Consider the following 18,584-nt stretch of genomic DNA (forward strand, 5'->3'; position numbering starts at 1 on the left):
AGATTTATTTTCCCTCTATTGCTAGGGAAAGAAAAACAAACATGTTCTTTTAAACTTGGTCAGTATGTCTACAGCTTCTGTTCTTGTACAGTACTTGTACTGCAAAGTATTAAAGCAACGTGAAAAGCAAAAAAGATGCAAATAGACTTGTACTAACAAGCTCCAAAGAAAGTCTAAACATTTGTGGTTGGATTAAAGTGATTGGTCTCCCATTAAGTTACATAATCTCAAGCTGAATTTTTTTTCCTGAGTTTTATTAAAATATCTGAGAGAATGACTCAACAATTAACTTATCACAATTTTGTCTTTTGGTAAAAAGTGTCCATGTGAGCATTAATAGTCCCTTCAGCCAGTTGCTTCATATGCATCCAGATCACAGTGCAGCCCACAGTTCAACCATCAGCTGATCATCACAAGACCAATGTCTTAATCCTCCTCTACAAAACCAAGAGCAGAAATTGCAGGCTTTCTTAATGTGCATGTAACCAGCTGGAACACAACATGATTTGGCTTTAAGTGTTGTTTCCACAGATGTTATAACTATCACTGAATCTAATTTGAAGATACACAACAGGGGACCGTAGCAGAGAGAGATTCCACACTCTTCAGGGGGAACTAATTGACCGTACTACGGCTGAGATTTGATTTACAAACTGATTTGTCACCACAGACTGGAGGAAACTAACGGGTGAAATATGATGATTGCGGCGGCTCTCGGTCTTCTTTGTTTACTCGTCTGTCCCGACCACGCAGAGGCTCAGTTCCCCCGAGAGTGCTGCACGGTGGAGGGAATCCGGTCCAAGCTGTGCTGCCCTGCTCTGGGTTCAGATCCCGCCAACGTGTGCGGCTCCCTGTCCGGGAGAGGAAGCTGCGCTGCGGTTCGAGTCGACACCAAACCCTGGGGAGGACCATATAGACTGAGAAACGTTGACGACCGAGAGAGGTGGCCGATCAAATTCTTCAATCAGACGTGCAGATGTGCTGGTGAGTGCTGTACAGTTTCATGTAGACGCCGTGTCAGTAAACGGCGGAGATTGAACTACCCGTTACGTTGAAGCGGGACCTAATTCCCTATAATTTGACATTCAGCGTGGTCTTTTTGCTGCAGGTAACTTTGCAGGTCATAACTGTGGCCTGTGTAAGTTCGGCTGGACCGGACCAAACTGTGACCAGAGAAAAGCTCTTGTGGTGCGAAAGAACATCCACTCCCTGACCCCCGACGAGCTCCAGGAGTTCCTGAATGTTTTAGATCTGGCGAAGACCACCATCCACCCAGACTACGTCATAGCCACCCAGCACTGGCTGGGACTTCTGGGACCAAACGGAACCGAACCACAGATTGTCAACATCTCTATCTATGACTTATTCGTCTGGCAGCATTACTACTCAGTCAGAGACACTCTTCTTGGTAAATCAGTATGATCCTATTTTGATATAAGATCATTAGAATTGTTTAGTTTGGGTTGTTTATTCTGATTATGTTGGAGAAATGGAAATATCTGGAATAAAATAGGGACATAATCAACACTTTTAATAAATCCCCATTTATCAAAATGAACTCAGAATATTGAGTATTTAACAATAACATGAGCTGATCGTGTTTAATTTTTTTTTAGCAGTGAGTTCAAACTGTTTTGGGCTGCTTACAATGTTAGTGATTTTTCATGTGACTTTAAGAGCAATTTCATTACTCTTCCATAAGTTAAAAAGTATTAATATATTGTTTACATGTAGCCTTAATCAAGCTTTATTTTTCTGCAGGTCCAGGTCGTCCGTTCAGAGCCATTGATTTCTCCCACAAAGGTCCAGCATTCATTACCTGGCACAGATATCACCTTATGAGCTTGGAGAGAGAGCTCCAGGTATGTGTCATTTTCCAGAAAAAGGCTATTAATACAATTAATTTTCGATTTTTTTTTTTTTTTTTTTTTTTTTTTTAATAAAAAATTATTATTATTAGCACCTTAAACTGCAGATGTGTATGAAACGTGCTGTACATGAACTCACCATTTCTTGTTGGTGGGATCCTCCAAACAGTCCACCGAGGTACTTGTCCACCATCGTGTGTCCTGTCGGTCCCCCCCTTTGTAGGCCGTTTATTTTTCATCCACTAGGTTTTGCTCTGTTTCATCGCTTCACGCAGGTAATTCCTTTCGCATCACCGTTTCCTTCGTCAGGTTGTGCTTACGTCACTACAGACCCTTCACCTGCCGGCCCGACCCTAAACGTCATTTCCTGCTGAACTGAAAGTTTGGAAAGAGACACGATTAACCAAATATTGGACTCAAAATATCATTAGAAAACTAATGTAGCAAACAAACATTAAATAAAACTTATTTTATTTATATTTTTTACATTTTTGTATTATTATTATTATTATTATTTTATTTTTTTTTATAGCTGCAGACATGGAGGTCTTCTCTCATCCACCAGGGGGCACTTCAGCACCCAGCGCACAAGGCAGCTTCCCACGGCCTTAGTTGCTGACCAAATTAACATTTCTGATTTTAATGTAAATATCAATAATATGTGTCTTATCCCTGCAGAGACTGACTGGCAATGAGAACTTTGCGATCCCTTACTGGAACTTTGCCACGGGACAGAAGGACTGTGATGTGTGCACCGACTCTCTGCTGGGGGGCAGAGACCTAAACAACCCCTCACTCATCAGTAGCCAGTCCAGATTCTCCAGATGGGGGGTGGTGTGTAACAGGTCAATACAAAATATTGATCAGAGGGAAATATATTCTCAGTAATTGTATGTTATAATGAAACAATAATGTGCGTCTTGAAAGGTGCAAGCCTGTAATTCTTTTTAGATGTAACTGTTTTTTTTTTTTTTACTTCCAGTCTGGATGAATATAATCGCAGGGTGACTCTTTGTAATGGCACCAGTGAGGGTTTGATTGAGAGAGGGATAATGGAGAGAGAAAACTCATCTCTGCCAACCATGAGTGATGTGAGAAGCTGTCTTGGAATCAGGGACTACGACAGCCCTCCTTATTTCACCAACTCCTCCTTTAGCTTCAGGTACAACTCTACAGTTTAACATCAACAACAGTGTGAATTTACACCTGCTATTTAACTGGTGCAACCGGTAGTTGTTTACATTTGACAAACTTCTTCTCACAATTTAGAGGCTTTGCGGTTTAACAAACTTTGTGCTTTGTGACTCACAGAAATGCTCTGGAAGGGTTCGACAAGCCAGATGGAGAACTGGATGAATCAGTCAATAACCTTCACAACCTTGTCCACGCCTTGCTCAATGGAACCAATGCTTTGCCTCACTCCGCAGCCAATGACCCCATCTTTCTGGTAGGAATTTAATTTGATGGTTTCCTCTGAGATGACACGGTAGCCTAAATGTTTTTTTTCTTCGACTAAAACCACTGTGTTGTTTTTGTTCTTTTTTTTTTTTTTTACCTTGTAGGTGCTCCATGCTTTCACTGATGCCATTTTTGACCAGTGGATGAGGAGATTTACTCCATCCAACACCACCTTCCCAGATGAGATGGCTCCAATCGGTCACAACAGGGAATACAACATGGTTCCCTTCTTCCCTCCGATCACTAACGAGGAGATCTATGTGACATCTGAACAGCTGGGATATTCCTATGCAGTTGCCCTGGAAGGTGAGCAAATATTGAAAGTAGTTTTAGAAGGAATAGATTAACATTTTGGGAAAAACATTGATTCAATTTCATGTTGAGAGTTACATGAGAACAGTGATTCCACTGTTGTGTGTACAGCCAACATGAGGCAGACAGTAAGCTAAGTATGAAGATCGAACTACATGTACAAGGTACAATCTGTAAATCCAAATCAGAAGAATTTTATTGATACCTGCAGGAAATTGTTTCTCTCCGATCTACCTTTTATCTATACAAAACCAAAGAAAAACCAAAATGCTGTAGTTTAATGTGGGGATTTGTAACTTAAATCTATAACTTGCTCCTGTTTACGAGAGAGTTTATGAAAGTGGTATCAATGTTACATGCATCAGTGTTTTGAAATTGCCACAGATGAGGAGTTCATTTTTACAATCCACAGTAAGGTCTACACAGTTACTTATGAAGCAAAAAATGATCAGTTCATAGATGAGAAATTTGTGGGGACAAAAACATCTTATTTCAACGAAACAGATGACATTTATATTTAGCTTTTCTTCTGCAAAAAGGTTTCAGCGAACATCTCCACCTGTACTTCATCTTCACAGATGCAAATGCAAGGCCGTCTGTGTTCGTGCTGGGCTCCACTCTGGGGGGAGTCTTCATCGGTCTCCTGCTGCTTCTCCTTATCTTTGTGCTCTACCTACGTCAGAGGCGAAACAGAGGCTTTGAACCTCTGATAAAAGCGGATTTCACAAATAGAAAGTACACAGAGGAAGCCTAGATATCACCTGTTGTTCTGAAATACACCTCAATGGCTTGTACATACCTAAGAGCGATGGAACAGCCAGTCTACAGTGTTCTGTATGCTCCACTGTGAATCAAGAGGAAAGTATTAATCCTGTAATTCAATGAAATAAGTGCTTTTTAGATGTTAAAACTAATTTCATGTAAGAACAATCATGTGAATCATATATCCACCAGAATGATAAACGAATATATACTTTAACTAGTATGTAACAATCTTTTTTTTTTTTTTTAACACATTTACAAAAACATGACCCTGTTTTCCATCATTATTACTGCACACATTTTACAAAGTTACCACTAGTACAAATCTATTGGAATGTTTTTAATAACAATTTATTTTCAAGAACAGTAACAAAACACAAATGCAATCATCTTAATTGCACTGAAAAACAGTAAGGCATATTTGCTCATCTCATACTTCCCCCCTCAGTTTGGAATTCAAACTCCAAACAGATGTTTCCTCACTGGGATTTAAATTCATACAGCAATGCATTAATTGTAAAAAAAAAAAAAAAAAAAGTGTTGACTTGTAGCATTTCCTGCTCTGCAATTCAGATAATTTGTCTGACCAGACATCCATTTTCAATATTTTATTGCAAAAATATTAAAAGTTCAATGATACAAAACATAAAAAGGGCATCCTGTGAGATCAATTGTCATAATAAAGAATTATTTAAATGACAACATCTGAAATATCTATATTTTTGTTCTTGAAATGTGGATGTAAATGCAGAATAAAACGCAATAAAGAAAAGCTCAACAAATATTCATTGATATATTGTGAAGGGCATAATACAGGCTAATTCTGTGGATATGTAAGCTTAGCTGGCCTGGTGGTTATGGACCTGACGGGCTCTCAGAGAACAGAGGATGTACAAACAGGCTGGTTTTGTCCGCCCTCCTCAGCAGTGCCAGGCCTCTCACATTCTCCGTAAGTATGCTCTACTGAGGAGCTTCACTGAAGCATTCAGCCTTGTCCAGTCTCCACAGATTCTCATTTCACAGGTGACTGTGGTCGGCTTCAAGCCTGTCTGTGCTGCAGACATAACCATTCAAGCTTTCCAGATAAATTTAGGGACCCTTTCTTTGCATTTCCAGTAACCACTGTGTGCTGCTTCTTCCATTAATAATTCCCTCACCTTTTACAACAGTGGTAAAAAAAACATTTTTTAATTTGTAATTTCAACTTGACTTTTTATTACTGTCAGACAGTATTTCCGTTTTGTTGCTACAGTGTGCAGTTAAATGATGATTTTATCCAAATGGTGACAACAGTCACACCATAAGCTTTGCTTAGTCAATCACATTCAAAAGTAAAAGCACACCTATTTTGCAATCCCAGTATTTATGAAACATGTGAAAATACATTTTGTAATTACTAGTATTCAGAGGATGCAGCAGAAAACGACGGGCCCCATTTACTGTAAATCAATAAAGAAATCACAGCAGAACATGACCTTCAGTAATAGTAATTCTGTAATGAATGGTTGTGCTCTTCTAGTGCAAGGTGCATGTCCATTTACACATAATATATATGCCTGATTTTCACCTACTGTGCCAGGGAATATGTTTGAAACACTTCAGTATCTTTTCGTACGATTTGATTTGTGTTTAGCAGTACTTCCTTGTTGAGTGGCCTTGCACCAACTCTGTAAAGTGACTACATGCAAACACATGTAACTATTTCTACTACTTCTCATCAATAAAATAACTATCATTATCAATAAATAATTATATATTAGTGATAGTTAGTATATATCCCTCTCACATGGACAAATTGATTTTATACCAGGACATGCACCCCACACCATGACCAAATCAGCATCACATTTATTTGCGTATACTGAGGCTCCCTTCTCTGGATGTGAAAGACTGCTCCATAATAATTCTGTCCAGACGGTCTATTCCTGAAGCCAAGTCTGAGAAACCAGCAGGATATATGACTATTTTGCTAATTGGCTGCAACGCAAATGAGTATATAAAATATAAATTTGAACCCTCGTAGTGAGTTTTAACAAAAGGCAGCTATTGAACTGTTTCAGTGGATATAGCTAAAATCTGTGCAGATCCATAATTAACTCATGATGTACCGACACTCTTGCCAAACGACACGGTTGAAATTATTGAGAAACACGAGATGAAGAAACACAATTCAGTGGCTGCATTGAATCTAAAAACAAACATGAAAACATGAAGTTTTGATTGCTTCTCACCACAAATCAATCATTGGCACATGAGTTAATGACAGTGGAACGAGCATTCAATTAAAAATTTAGGCAGGAATCACAAGTTCCTGAATTTTTCTCTCATTTAGATCACTATCCTTTGTTTTAAAATATAATAACAAACATTTATTAAACTCATTGTGCCTCTTTCAGGTGCATCAAATAACGACATTCTCAACAACATTTTTTTGCATTAAAAAAAAATCAAAACAAAGTGCGTGTTCTATTTTTCCACATGGAGACCTACATTAATACCTGCCATATGTGCAAGAAATATATCTTTTTTTTTTAAATCTCTGAAGCAGAGTTTGTTGGGTCGGCATTAGTGTTGGATGTTGAAGTGATGCCATAAAGTATCAAGTCTCAGGATGGCACTGCAAGATCTTTGGGAAAGTGGGAAATCATGATGCATAACTGCTCTCTTTTTCAGAGCAGATTCCTGTTGCCTCGAGGCTGGCAGCCTGAATGCTGTCTGCTTGACTGTAGCTCCAATCTGCCTGAATACAAAAACTGCGAAAAAGGAAAAAAAACAAAAAACCTGCTGTCCATGTTTAGCCTGTTCTTCCAGCATTATCTCCATTGTCGGTGAAGTGCCAGGGCTGAGAGGGCCAGCATGGTTGGCAGGGCTACAGAAGGTGCACAGAGCGGGGCAGAGTCATCCACAGGCCCGCTCCGGTCAGCTTTTACCACCGGGGTTTCAGTGGCAGCACTGTCCATGTATGTTGGGCAGACGTCTGTGCAGCCGCTGCCACTGCCTGAGCCACTGCCTTCATCACCTGAAATACCGTAACAAAACACAAGCCAGACTGAGCACACCACTATCATACTACTGAACATCAAACAGACTTTTACACTCATAAACTACTGCTTCAAAACTAAGGTTTTGAACTTTCTTACATTGAAGTTTAACCTTAATATTTTCTCAGCGAGAGTTATCATGAATTTGAAAAGTGTCATTCATGGGGGAAACCCACAAAAAAATATCACCTATCTGATGGGAACTGCATCGCCTGTCTTCAGCTCCCATCAGTCCTATGGAGCATCTTAGTGTCTTAAAGCTCACTCTGAAAACTTCACTTTCTGTTCTGGTTTTCTGTCACTGGTTTCATCAGCGCTGTGTTCAGATTCTCTAATTAATCAACTGTGCCCAGCACTAAATAGCGGGCAGATGTTAGCAACCACCTGGTAAACATGGAGGAGAACTGAGCTCCAGATTGAGCTCCACCAAAGGGACCAAAAACAGTGCTAAAAGGAGAGTCAATATTAAACTTACATTCATGAAGTGGACATGAATTCCTATTCGAGACGATACTTCTCTGTATGTTATAGATTTGTAAATAAACCCTTGTTTACGAACATGTTCAACATATCTATTGTCTTGTTTTTTTAAAGCCTGTTTCAAATTATAAAATGATTTAATACACATATAACCAAACATACCTTATAGAGTACTGGTATGTGTTTATTTGTGTTTCTGTACTTTCTGTAAATTCCTGTAACTCTTTTTTTCTGTAATACTTGAGTTTGTTTTTGAGTATTTTGAAATCTGTGTCTCCCAAACTGTGGTACATAAACCACCAGTTGTGCTCGAGGCTCCACCTGGTGGTACAGAAAAGTCTTGCTGAAAGGCCGAACATTACTGCCACTAGCCGAAGTCCAAAAAAAATTGCCATTTGATTTATTTTGTTCCACACAACAGTTATTACATAAGATATTACATCACTAAGATGTGAAAGTTATTTGGGTATCGTAGATATTTTAGAAATAGTGAAGTTGTTTCACATTTAGCGTTTTGATAATATTGGCTTGACAGTCAGATCTGGATTTTTTATTTTAGAAAACAAAATGAGAATTTTAAATAAGGTTCAAAAAACAGTCAAGATTCAAATGACACAGGTGGACCTGAAAAATCAGAGAGGTGTTTATAAGTGCCTCCGCCTGTATTTTTTTTTATTTTTAAAAAGTCATCTTATATTTTTTTTATCTAGTCTTTCTGAAGTTATTGCATGGATAAATCAGTTAATTTTATTTTATGCAAAATGTTATTTTTAGGAACCTTTGATTTAAATGAACCTGAATGCTGCACACCAAATGTGATTGACTCAACATGGCTCCTACCGTTTTCATAAAACAACATTGTTGAAGACTGAAACTGTTGGCATTGTTGTTGTTTTTTATTACACACTGTCAGTGTTCATTATGTGCACCTTCAGTGGCTCTTGCAGCTTTACTGATGGTGATTGCCTCAGCCTCAAGGTTCGGTAGTATTTCAAAATAGACAGCTTATCTAGATGAGCGACAAGCAGCTCGAGCATGAACTTAACTGAGCAGGGCAAGGAGGGAAAGACTAAAAAATACACTTCTTGCCAGAAAAAAAAAAAAAGTAGTATGCTTTAACAATCGTGTGATTGACAAAACTGGTAAATAACTTACTTGAGTCTTGAAAGTAGATATCATTGCCATTGTATGCATTTTTCAACTTGTTGGTCATCACCCTCAGAGCCATGATCTGCTGACGGATGAAGGTGTCTGGACGTGTGATGTCGACACCAACCTCTGGGTTATTCACCTGGTTGGTAAGGCCGTCCTTCTGGACTTCAGGAAAGTACCTTTATAACATAACACGAGACAGATTTGATGTCATTATTTTTGAAAAGGTGCTTACTTAGAGAACAAGAAAGTGACTTCTCATTTGGTTATAGTTTCTCTGCCATGAAGGCAATTCTAATCTGAGCGACCAGAAAGAGGCTGAGGAAGGACAAATTTCATAAAGGTTTTATTATTTGGGGTTTTGACAGAGTCATGTCAGGTAACATCCTGACTGACTTGGGAAATCTGTCGCCGGGTAAAACAAGTCAGCTGCCTGCATTAGCAGCAGGCAGTCATGTGAGGGAATTCCACAAATCATCTGACAACAAGAGTATTTGTTTCTCATAAGCCCATGTTACCCTAGATAATATACACTTCTGAAATGCTACTGATTTGATTTTTTACTTTAACAGAAAAAAAGCAGCAACTGCTACATCCAGTACCAATAGATGTTAAATTACTTAAAGAATTTCCAATATGAATTCTGAAAATCATTTTGTATAATACAGCTGACATTATGAATAAAAGTAGCACAAATCAATTTATTGTGATTTCAGAAATGGATGTTGGCATTTGTGCACATATTTTTCTTTTAATATGAAATCAGATTGACAGAGGGAGCAACAGGCTAGTTGAGCAATTTAAAAAAGAATGAAAACATACTCCATAAAAAAAAGCATCAAAGCAAATTATACTATAGAAAGCATGAATCCAAAACACAACAATCAGCTCTTGAGTCCTGCTTTTAGTTGAATGAATCACAAAGTATGCCAAGCTGTTGCACAGCAGACTTTGTGTTAGCGGATGTGAATAATCTGATTCATAACTCAAGGATTAGACTGCTTAACACCAAGTGGGTTGAACCGACTTTAGACGTCCAAGTAACATTTTGGGTATGCCCTACATTAGCCCCGGGTCCTGCTGCACTTACCTGCCCTTGGTGTGCCCATTCCAGCACTCCTCATTGCTGGCATTTCCAGCGGTCACTCTGTCCTCCACACACATCGCCTCGGGCAGGTTGGACCAAAATTTCTTGGACAGCTTCAGTTTCTCTTTTATGTCAACAACCTAGGCAAAGACAAGGGTCATTACACGATAGAAAAAAAAAGGCGTTATATAAGCAAATCCAGTCTGTGTTTCAAGTTATCATTTATGATACATATACTGTATACAGTACTGTGCAAAGGTTTTAGGCTTTTTGGGTGTATCGGTTATTTTCTGTCATGCAACACCATTAGGGGGACATGTGATCAGACCCAAGTTCATTTTGCAGCATGACAACAACCCAACCAATAAAGCTAGATACATAACTATTTCCAGCTGTAAGAAGGAGGAGTCCTTTGCTCTGTAGAAGTTGTACCATGATGTTACATGTCAAGTATATTTTTTTTAAAAAGTGTGCAAGTTTCCCTGAGAGAAAGGGTTGCGCAACCATATTTTGATTCCATTCAGTTTCTTTCGCTTTACAGCACTTTGAATATAAACTATTCAATATCTCTGAAAGCATCCTCATTTTACTTTCAGTGCCTAAATCTTTTTCCCAGTCCCACATATATTGTTTATACAGCTTAGAATAACACAAGACATATAGTAGTTATGTGTTAACTGGATGCACATTTGTAAGCACTTTGGACTTTGTTAAAAAGGCAGAGAATTTAGTACAAGTTAAGTACACAGTGTGACTAAATGGCTATTGTTTTAAAAGTTGATGACAACCCTCTCACACACACTTATGTTTTTATGATGTACCCCTCAAAAACATACATAATATTGCTAATGACGAAATATCTTTGTAAAAGCATCTGAGAGAAAACACAGGCACTATCTTTGAAATTTCTAACATAGTACACGAAAACTGTGTATATTCAGTGTCTGGGTCAATTTATTCATTCACTGACTGCTTGACTCTTTTGTAAAACCGGTTACTCAGGATGCATCTCATTTGTAAAACTCATTATAAAACTACCCCACCTTCAGTTATTACCACATCTTATCAAAGGGATTATACATCTTGGAATTTAACCCTGGGACATCTTAACTCCTGGACTCCCCCAAAATTATTTGGGTTTAATTTTCCTTCTGTGTTGACTATCAATGGTTTGCATCATGAAAAGTAAGACCATGCAGGCTTGCAGCAATAATTTTGGCTTGAATGTCAGACTTAAATGCTCCTTTGCATCCTGGCCATGTGACAAAGTCAGATATCGTTTCCTGACGTGAGCCTGTTGAACTCCAATCTTTCATCAAACACACAGAATTTGACATATTTCAGTGAAGCTGAGGGAAAGCCTGATAGCAGCAGGTTGGTCCCATTATCTTTTTCTGTCTGACTTGCTGTTGGCTTACGTGAAATTGTAGTGAACCTGAGCAGAACATGAAAGGTGCTGTACTGACTGTGTGACGCTGCTGTAGGCCTCGACACTGCTTTTGATGTGTTAATCCTGTCACACTGATGCCAAAGCACTTCAGCAACTCTGATACTGCCCAGAGGGTCAAGGCTGCACTCAATACAAGAGATTGACTGGCAATGTTTGACTAAACCTCATACATTAAGTTTAGTTTAAAAAGTGAAAGATTCATAGTTTTTCACACGCTCTGCTGGCAAAAGCCAGACCTGTGAAAAAAAGTGTGAATCAAACTGGGAATTAATTCACATTTTAGCAATGCAAATGTTTGATTAGCACCTCCATGAAACACGGCACTGACATGTTTAATGTAGCTATAAATAGATAAACAGTTTTTTTTCTCTCCGAAGGAATAACAAATTAGATGATTTTCATGAGCAGTAATGACTCAAAAAGCTAAACTCAGCGACATGTTTATTATATAGAATGAAAGTTGATCAAGATGGTGCTTTGCTATTTTAAGCAACAACAACAAACACATAATCTTAGCAGTTACATAAAAATTCCTCATGAGACAGAACAACAACAAAAATCCTCTGGGAATGAAATAAAAACACTTCATGACCTCCAAATAGCTCAAATGTTTGATGCTTGAAAAAGAAAAGTTTGGAAAAAGAAGAGTAAGTCTTGAGCTTTTTCACAAAAATAAAAACGCCTCGAGGAAAAGTCTTCCTCTCATGTCAATGCGCATTGCCCATGAATAAATAATGCAACCGCAACAAGCCATCCTGGCATGCAACCAACTGCAATGCACACTAGATGGCACTCTGTCTTTGAGAAATGGGTGGATGAAAGCAACCAGAGAGAAAATACACAGGAAATCAAAGTGAGAAAATTTAAAATTGTCCCCAATTATGTTTGTTAAAGATTTTTCTTTAACGTCAAACTTCCCCTCCGTGTAGTCTAACATGGATCAAGCAAACATATCCACTATACACACGAAGAAGCAAGTCCACACTATCACCCCAAGTATGATCCTGATATGTGAGGAGGCAGAGAGGAGATTGTTATTATAATCAGGTACCTATTACTGACAGTGTTGACATTCTCATTAAAATCACAATGAGGAACACAGACACAACATCTCATCCCTCGCCTCCCAGCAGGATATTAACTTCTATTTGTTTTCACTGACATCCTAACAAATGACTATTACCGTGACATGCGATAGCTAATCAAATCCCTGATGACACTAAAAGTGACTTTAGTGCACGATACCTATAGTCCATAATAAAGGTTGACCAGGCAGTTGATAGAAGCATTTACTCAATGGATGTCCAAGCCTTGGTCAATTATATTGTAATGTTTTCTCCGCTGGACTTCATTAACTCATAAACTTAAGAACCACATGACAACAGTACCAACCTGGGAATCTTAAGGTATCAGAAGTGCTGTCAAAAGAAAACATATCTTCTAAAGGCATCAATTGTACTGCAAGTTTTTTACTAAATGCACTCTTCCACTGACACAGAATGATGTTTTAATTATGACAGATTAACACGTAAAAGAACTTATTGATTTTTTGATGAAAACATGCTTTAATTATTTAAATAAAATTAAAAGATTTAAGAAATTTGCTAAAAAGTCACTTTGTTCAACTAAATAAACCATTTGAAAGCCCATTAGACCATCATCTTCTGTGAAGATATATATTTGTTATCATTACAGTGGTTTCATAGTACATTAATCATCCGTTTTAACACATGCCTCTGTACCTTTAGTATGGGTGCCCACATGAGGAGTTACAGGTGTTGTCAAATCTACATTACCGTGTTGCAGACCTGTCATGAGATGCTTGTGTACTACCTATTATTGCTAAATAATGGAAATATAAGTAAAGACCTGCTTTTTGGAAACATTTCATATTTCTTTTATGGAGCCTGTCTTGCAATCATATTATCAAATTTTTGTCAAGTTGAACATTAACAGTGAGTTGTTGTCTATCTTACACTCTTTTACACTGAAAGAAAGAAACATGTAATATATATTTTATACATTTCCAAGGTCTTTGGGAAGAAGGCTGATCCTACAGGACTGCATGGCCTTGTTTTCTGTTTTATGCATCATATCATCCATATTATATGTTTCTTAAGGGCATGATTTATAAGTTACAATATTGTGAAAATGCATGGCAATAAATGTTTAAAGGAACTGTCAGAATATTATGCTTCACATCAAGAACTGTGAAGGTTTTTAGTCACATACTGTTTTAGTCAAAATATATATACATTTTTTAAATTTATTTTCATTATTACATTTAAAATACAGTTGCTTTTGACTTTGTACTATTATATATATTCACATTTAAGGAATCACAATAAATGCAAATATGCAGCAAAGTAAGATTTCAGTGGTTCAGCCTGACAGCTTATACAGTTGTCACATACAGTCAGAGGTCTGGTATTATTCTATATTTTTCTTAATGTCAATGAATTTCATGAAAAGCCCAAAACCAAAACAGTGTTATTCCATCTCTCATTTGCTCAATACTTTCAAACCTCAGACTGCATCTGTGGCATTTAGCCTAAACCCACATGGATTTTCAGTTTAATATAAAAACGTAACGGGTAGTTGCAAATGTTGCTCAAACAGGAGTCTAGGTATCTCTTAAAGTGGTAGAATTATACACACTTGGTGCTCTACTGGGTATTTACAACAGCAGGATGCAGCACGTATGTATTTGCTCCAAATAAACCACATCGGCATTGTTTATTGTCATTAATAAACATGTCACCCAGAGCAACGGTATGATTCAACAATGTGCTTTAATTATTTTTGGAAAACAATGGAGCTTGGCGACTCAGAATAAGCATAAGAATAAGCTAAATCAGGATTTGGCTCCATAAACAATACTTGTCAGTAGGATCAATTCGTTGTTGTGGTCTTTTCATGGGATTTGATGACAGTAGCAGAAATACAAAATATCCTCAGACTAATCCTTTAAAGGTCTTTGTTTAAAGAAGACGATTCATGATCAAGCTTCAAATTAAACCTGGAGGATGTAAAACTGCATTGTGGTGTACTAATCAGTCCGCTCTCTCTTTTCCTCCTCAGCCATAAATGTTATATTTTGCTATTGTGCTCCATTTCAAAGCTTCCTGCCATAAACCCAATATTACTTCATTGTGTTTTTCCCTCTCTCTCTCTGCCTCCACGCTACGACTCTGCATGGCCTCTTCTCTCTTCGGTCTTTCTCTCTTGTTACTTTAGTCCTAAGCAGAAGTGAAGGTTTCATAGCTATCTTACCTGTGATCTCAGACCTCAACTCTTATTCTAAGGAGATTTGAGAATAAAGCCTGTGGTCTCTCTACGCTGTGATTTACAGTGAACGCTAAGTCTTCTCTGGATTGTTCTTATAACTCTTCTCTGCCCGTTGTTCCTTTCTCTATACCGTCATCTTAAATATTTTTGAGTACTATGGTGTAAATGAGCTACAGGGCATGGCTGTGGTTGCTCTTTTTTGACACTATTTACTGAATGTTTTATAAATATTGATTATAATCATAAGTTAAATCAAATCAGTGTCCATCTCTTTCATATCTCTTCAGGAACAGGTAAACAAACATTTCATTTTAACAGCACTAAACCACAGAGGATTATTCAGCAGTAAACAGCACTCAAAAGCAGCCTTTAATGTATTATAGCTCACACAGCTTAAAGTGCTATGATACAAACATAACCCCACCTTTAAACTGCCTTTTTCCATCACAAATGACATCCACCCAAACAACCTGGATATACAGTGCAATGTTTACTCAGTCAGAAATAATTGGCTGGTTTAAATGGACAAACAAGAGGACAATGTTTACACAGAATTATTCTTTCCAAAAACGGCAGAATGAGTCATTGAGATAATGGCATTAGCAGGCTTTAAAGTCGTCGTGTTTACAGACGCTTAAAGTATTTCTCACAATATTTATCATCAATCTTGCTTTTCCGTACATGCAGCCGAGTGTGCAGACAAGCACATCAGGAGGCTTTTTTTTCTTGGCTCGCTGCATGCTCGGCAACAGTGTGGTAGCTGTGTGGCATCTTTCAGCTCAGAACAGAAAAGTGAGTGAACTGTGTTTTGACCAGTGGTTTTCAGACGCCCTTGCCTATTCTCAGATCAAAAGCTGACGTGTCACTGGCTTTGAAGCTGCAGTCACACTCCTGGCAGCAGCACAATGTCAGGAGCCTGAGCTCTTATCTTGCCGTGGGATGATGCCTGGACGTGCTATGTGCCTTTCAATAAAAAAAGAAATATGTGGCCAGATTATCTAACTTTTACTCTCAAAAACACACACACACACACACACACACACACACACACACACACACACACACACACACACACACACACACAGACACAGCCAAAGCTGACCTCGAGTGTTTTGTGTCTCCCCTGGCTGCTCTGTCAGCTGATAAATCTCCTCACACACACTGAAATGTAAAGAACTCCTCTGGCTTGTTAAATTAATAATTAGTCCTTTTTCAAGTACATATCTGCGGTTGTCATCACTGCATGACACAGAGCACATCCCTCTGCTGCAAGTCTGAGCTAAATTAGTGCATGTTCAATCTAATCATAGAGTCGACAGCAGGTCTTACCACTAAACCTCAAGGGGCAGACAACTCCTCGATCAACTTATTTTCCCTGGCAACTGCTCCTCCTGTCTGTGTTAAAATAGTTTTTCATTTGATACGAATGCAGTATTCTTCCTGCATCTCAATTACAGAGGTCAGGGAGTCGGCTGTGCTCATACCAAGACCTTGGCCATACCTCAAGTCTCTCCCTGACCAGTGACCACTTTGAGGACAGACCGAATAGTTTCTCACATGCAGGACGGCCACAGTAAGAATAACTCTGCCTCTTCATCACATTCTTGATCGAGCAATATTGTCGACTGAGTCGATCCCAACAACTATTGCACCCTCGTGTGTTAATGTTGCCAACAAATCAACTGCCGCGGTGTCATGTATCCGGGGACTGAGGCCCTGTGGGTGTAAGTCCCAGGACATAGCTATTAAATCTGGTGTCTAACATGTCATAAAGTCCTTTTCATTGGTTCAGGTCAACCCATAAACAACATATTCTTTCAACCGAGACCTGCCATCTGGCTTTAAAGCACTTATGGCATATAACATTTTTTGATACAGTAGAAATAACATTGACCAGTCCAAAGCATACCAATTAAATGACCTCTGGCACATTGTTTTGAGTAGCAGTTGTCTCCACTTTGTCGTGTCTCCTTTGTCCTTGTCTGGAAACATTCACCTCAGAAGGTAACTACCAGAGTGCATATAGATGTGTTCTGTTTTCATCCAATCAATACCCATCAACAGAGGGCAAAAGCAAATATGTTTCCCCTTTGTGACTTCACAAGGGATGAGACTAGAAGGACATCACCAAGCTGTTTATCTTGCGGCACTAACACAGATGGAAATGGTACACCAAAGTAAATCACGGTTAGAAAACAGAGCAACCACTTGCAAACTAAAAATGGGGTTTGATATGACAGAGCAGTGCTGGGTTTCTCTGCTGTCGAGCGACACGCCATCATGCATCCATTTTTAGTATCATTCTGCGGGCCGTCCGTCGCACTTCCTTCAACTCCCTCCTTGTTTTCCTTGATTACAACTGATTATGTCCTCTGAATAAATCTGCCACAGCACAATTGTACAACATGATTTGACGCGGACATCTTAAAACCTCGACCACGGCAGTGTGTCGTTCTTATATTCCCTCGTGAAAGCACTGTCAGGCTGCTTTTTATGCTTCCTACATAGAAGTGGACACAAAACATAAACAATTCTACTGTTACACAAAACTGTTATTTTGCATTTGATCTGATTTTGCCGCCCTGGTTTCACACAACAGCGGAAATGCTGTGTGATTCATCTTATTGGTATATCTGACAGAAGCTGTGGAAATAATACTACAACAAACAAAGCCAATGAATATTTATACCTTCAGTAGTGCACATACAGATTTGGACACAGATGTAAAAACTTTAAACAGCGCATTGATGTAATAGTATTATAACGGATTTGCTGCCATACTGTCTGACTATGTTGTCAAGTTTAGTTTTGAGTACATACTTCAGTGAGGCGAAGTTTAACAGAATGTCAATTCTGCAAAACTCTGGAGGCATAACTTTATTTTCAATGGTCTTCATAACTGTTGTAGGGAAAACAATTCATTATGCCTTTAATTTAAAGTGACGGTGAATCTCTGTGTACCTTGAAAAAACACGTAAAAATAATGATTCCAAAAATAGCTTAAACCGTAAGAGGCAGAATTAAAAAAAAACCCAACGTCTTTGGTCTTTTCCGGCTAATTTAAACAGGTTCGATCACTTTGCAAATTGAAATACATTAAATTGTAAAAAAGTAACAACAAATTCTTTGTTTCTTAATCTTAGAAAATAATGCCCTCTTCCTTTTGTGATTTTCATGGGCCAATACGCAGGTGTTGTTAGAGCCCAACCTGCCTAGCCATGTGGATAATGGCACTTTGTACCTATTCCACACAGCATCCTTTATAAATGACAACTGCTGCACTGTACATTGTTGTACCTCATGTTGTATTTACATACTATCAATGATAGGTCATAGGTCATATTCAGTGGCCCATTTTAAATTATTGCCTGAAACCATTTGCTTTGTCTCATGGTAACTACGCAGTTAGGCAATATGGTTTATCATGGTGAGAAAAATGTATCACAGCATGATCCCATGGTGAGAACAAATGACAGAATATTGATGTAACAGTGGTGAGTTTGCGCATGTAATTCGCCCAAGGCAATGACAGGAGAAGTTTGAAAAAGGAAGATGATTAAAGAGAAGCTATGCTCTATGGAGAACAGAGCAATCATCGGGAAGCCTGCTTTCTCCCTGCTGCCCTTGTTCCCCAGAGAAACAGGCAACCCAGAGTGTAATGGGGCCAATGTACCTCATTAATGTAT

The 18,584-nt window shown here is 38.5% G+C and overlaps 2 protein-coding genes across 3 annotated transcripts in view; one reads left to right on the plus strand and one right to left on the minus strand.

Annotated features, from left to right (window-relative positions):
- Positions 1-662: 662 nt before the first annotated feature.
- On the plus strand, positions 663-4,675 carry dct (dopachrome tautomerase). Its single transcript, XM_069153570.1, has 8 exons — positions 663-984; positions 1,109-1,408; positions 1,762-1,862; positions 2,547-2,713; positions 2,851-3,030; positions 3,180-3,315; positions 3,431-3,632; positions 4,217-4,675. Exons 1-8 carry the CDS (start codon positions 696-698, stop codon positions 4,390-4,392), a joined length of 1,551 nt encoding a protein of 516 aa, XP_069009671.1. The 5' UTR covers positions 663-695; the 3' UTR covers positions 4,393-4,675.
- Positions 4,676-4,731: 56 nt separating this feature from the next.
- gpc6b (glypican 6b) overlaps positions 4,732-18,584 on the minus strand; it is a 71,034-nt gene continuing 57,181 nt past the window's right edge. For both annotated transcript variants that reach the window (XM_069153913.1, XM_069153912.1), the window contains 3 exons: positions 10,164-10,300; positions 9,077-9,252; positions 4,732-7,419 (listed from right to left, as the gene is read on the minus strand). In XM_069153913.1, the coding sequence (XP_069010014.1) occupies positions 7,214-7,419; positions 9,077-9,252; positions 10,164-10,300 (519 nt within the window). In that variant the 3' untranslated portion in view covers positions 4,732-7,213. The remainder of the gene's footprint in view (positions 7,420-9,076; positions 9,253-10,163; positions 10,301-18,584) is intronic.

Source organism: Embiotoca jacksoni, unplaced genomic scaffold, assembly GCF_022577435.1.
Source record: "Embiotoca jacksoni isolate LCO1_2020_lvr unplaced genomic scaffold, fEmbJac1.0.p SCAF_2, whole genome shotgun sequence".
Taxonomy (NCBI): domain Eukaryota; kingdom Metazoa; phylum Chordata; class Actinopteri; family Embiotocidae; genus Embiotoca; species Embiotoca jacksoni.

What these genes read in the sequence shown, in the direction of transcription:
- dct (XM_069153570.1), top strand. Translation starts at nt 696, where the DNA reads ATGATGATTGCGGCGGCTCTCGGTCTTCTTTGTTTACTCGTCTGTCCC. An exon ending in TCAGACGTGCAGATGTGCTG is followed by an intron (nt 985 to 1,108) that starts GTGAGTGCTGTA and finishes TTTTTGCTGCAG; the next exon opens with GTAACTTTGCAGGTCATAAC. An exon ending in AGTCAGAGACACTCTTCTTG is followed by an intron (nt 1,409 to 1,761) that starts GTAAATCAGTAT and finishes ATTTTTCTGCAG; the next exon opens with GTCCAGGTCGTCCGTTCAGA.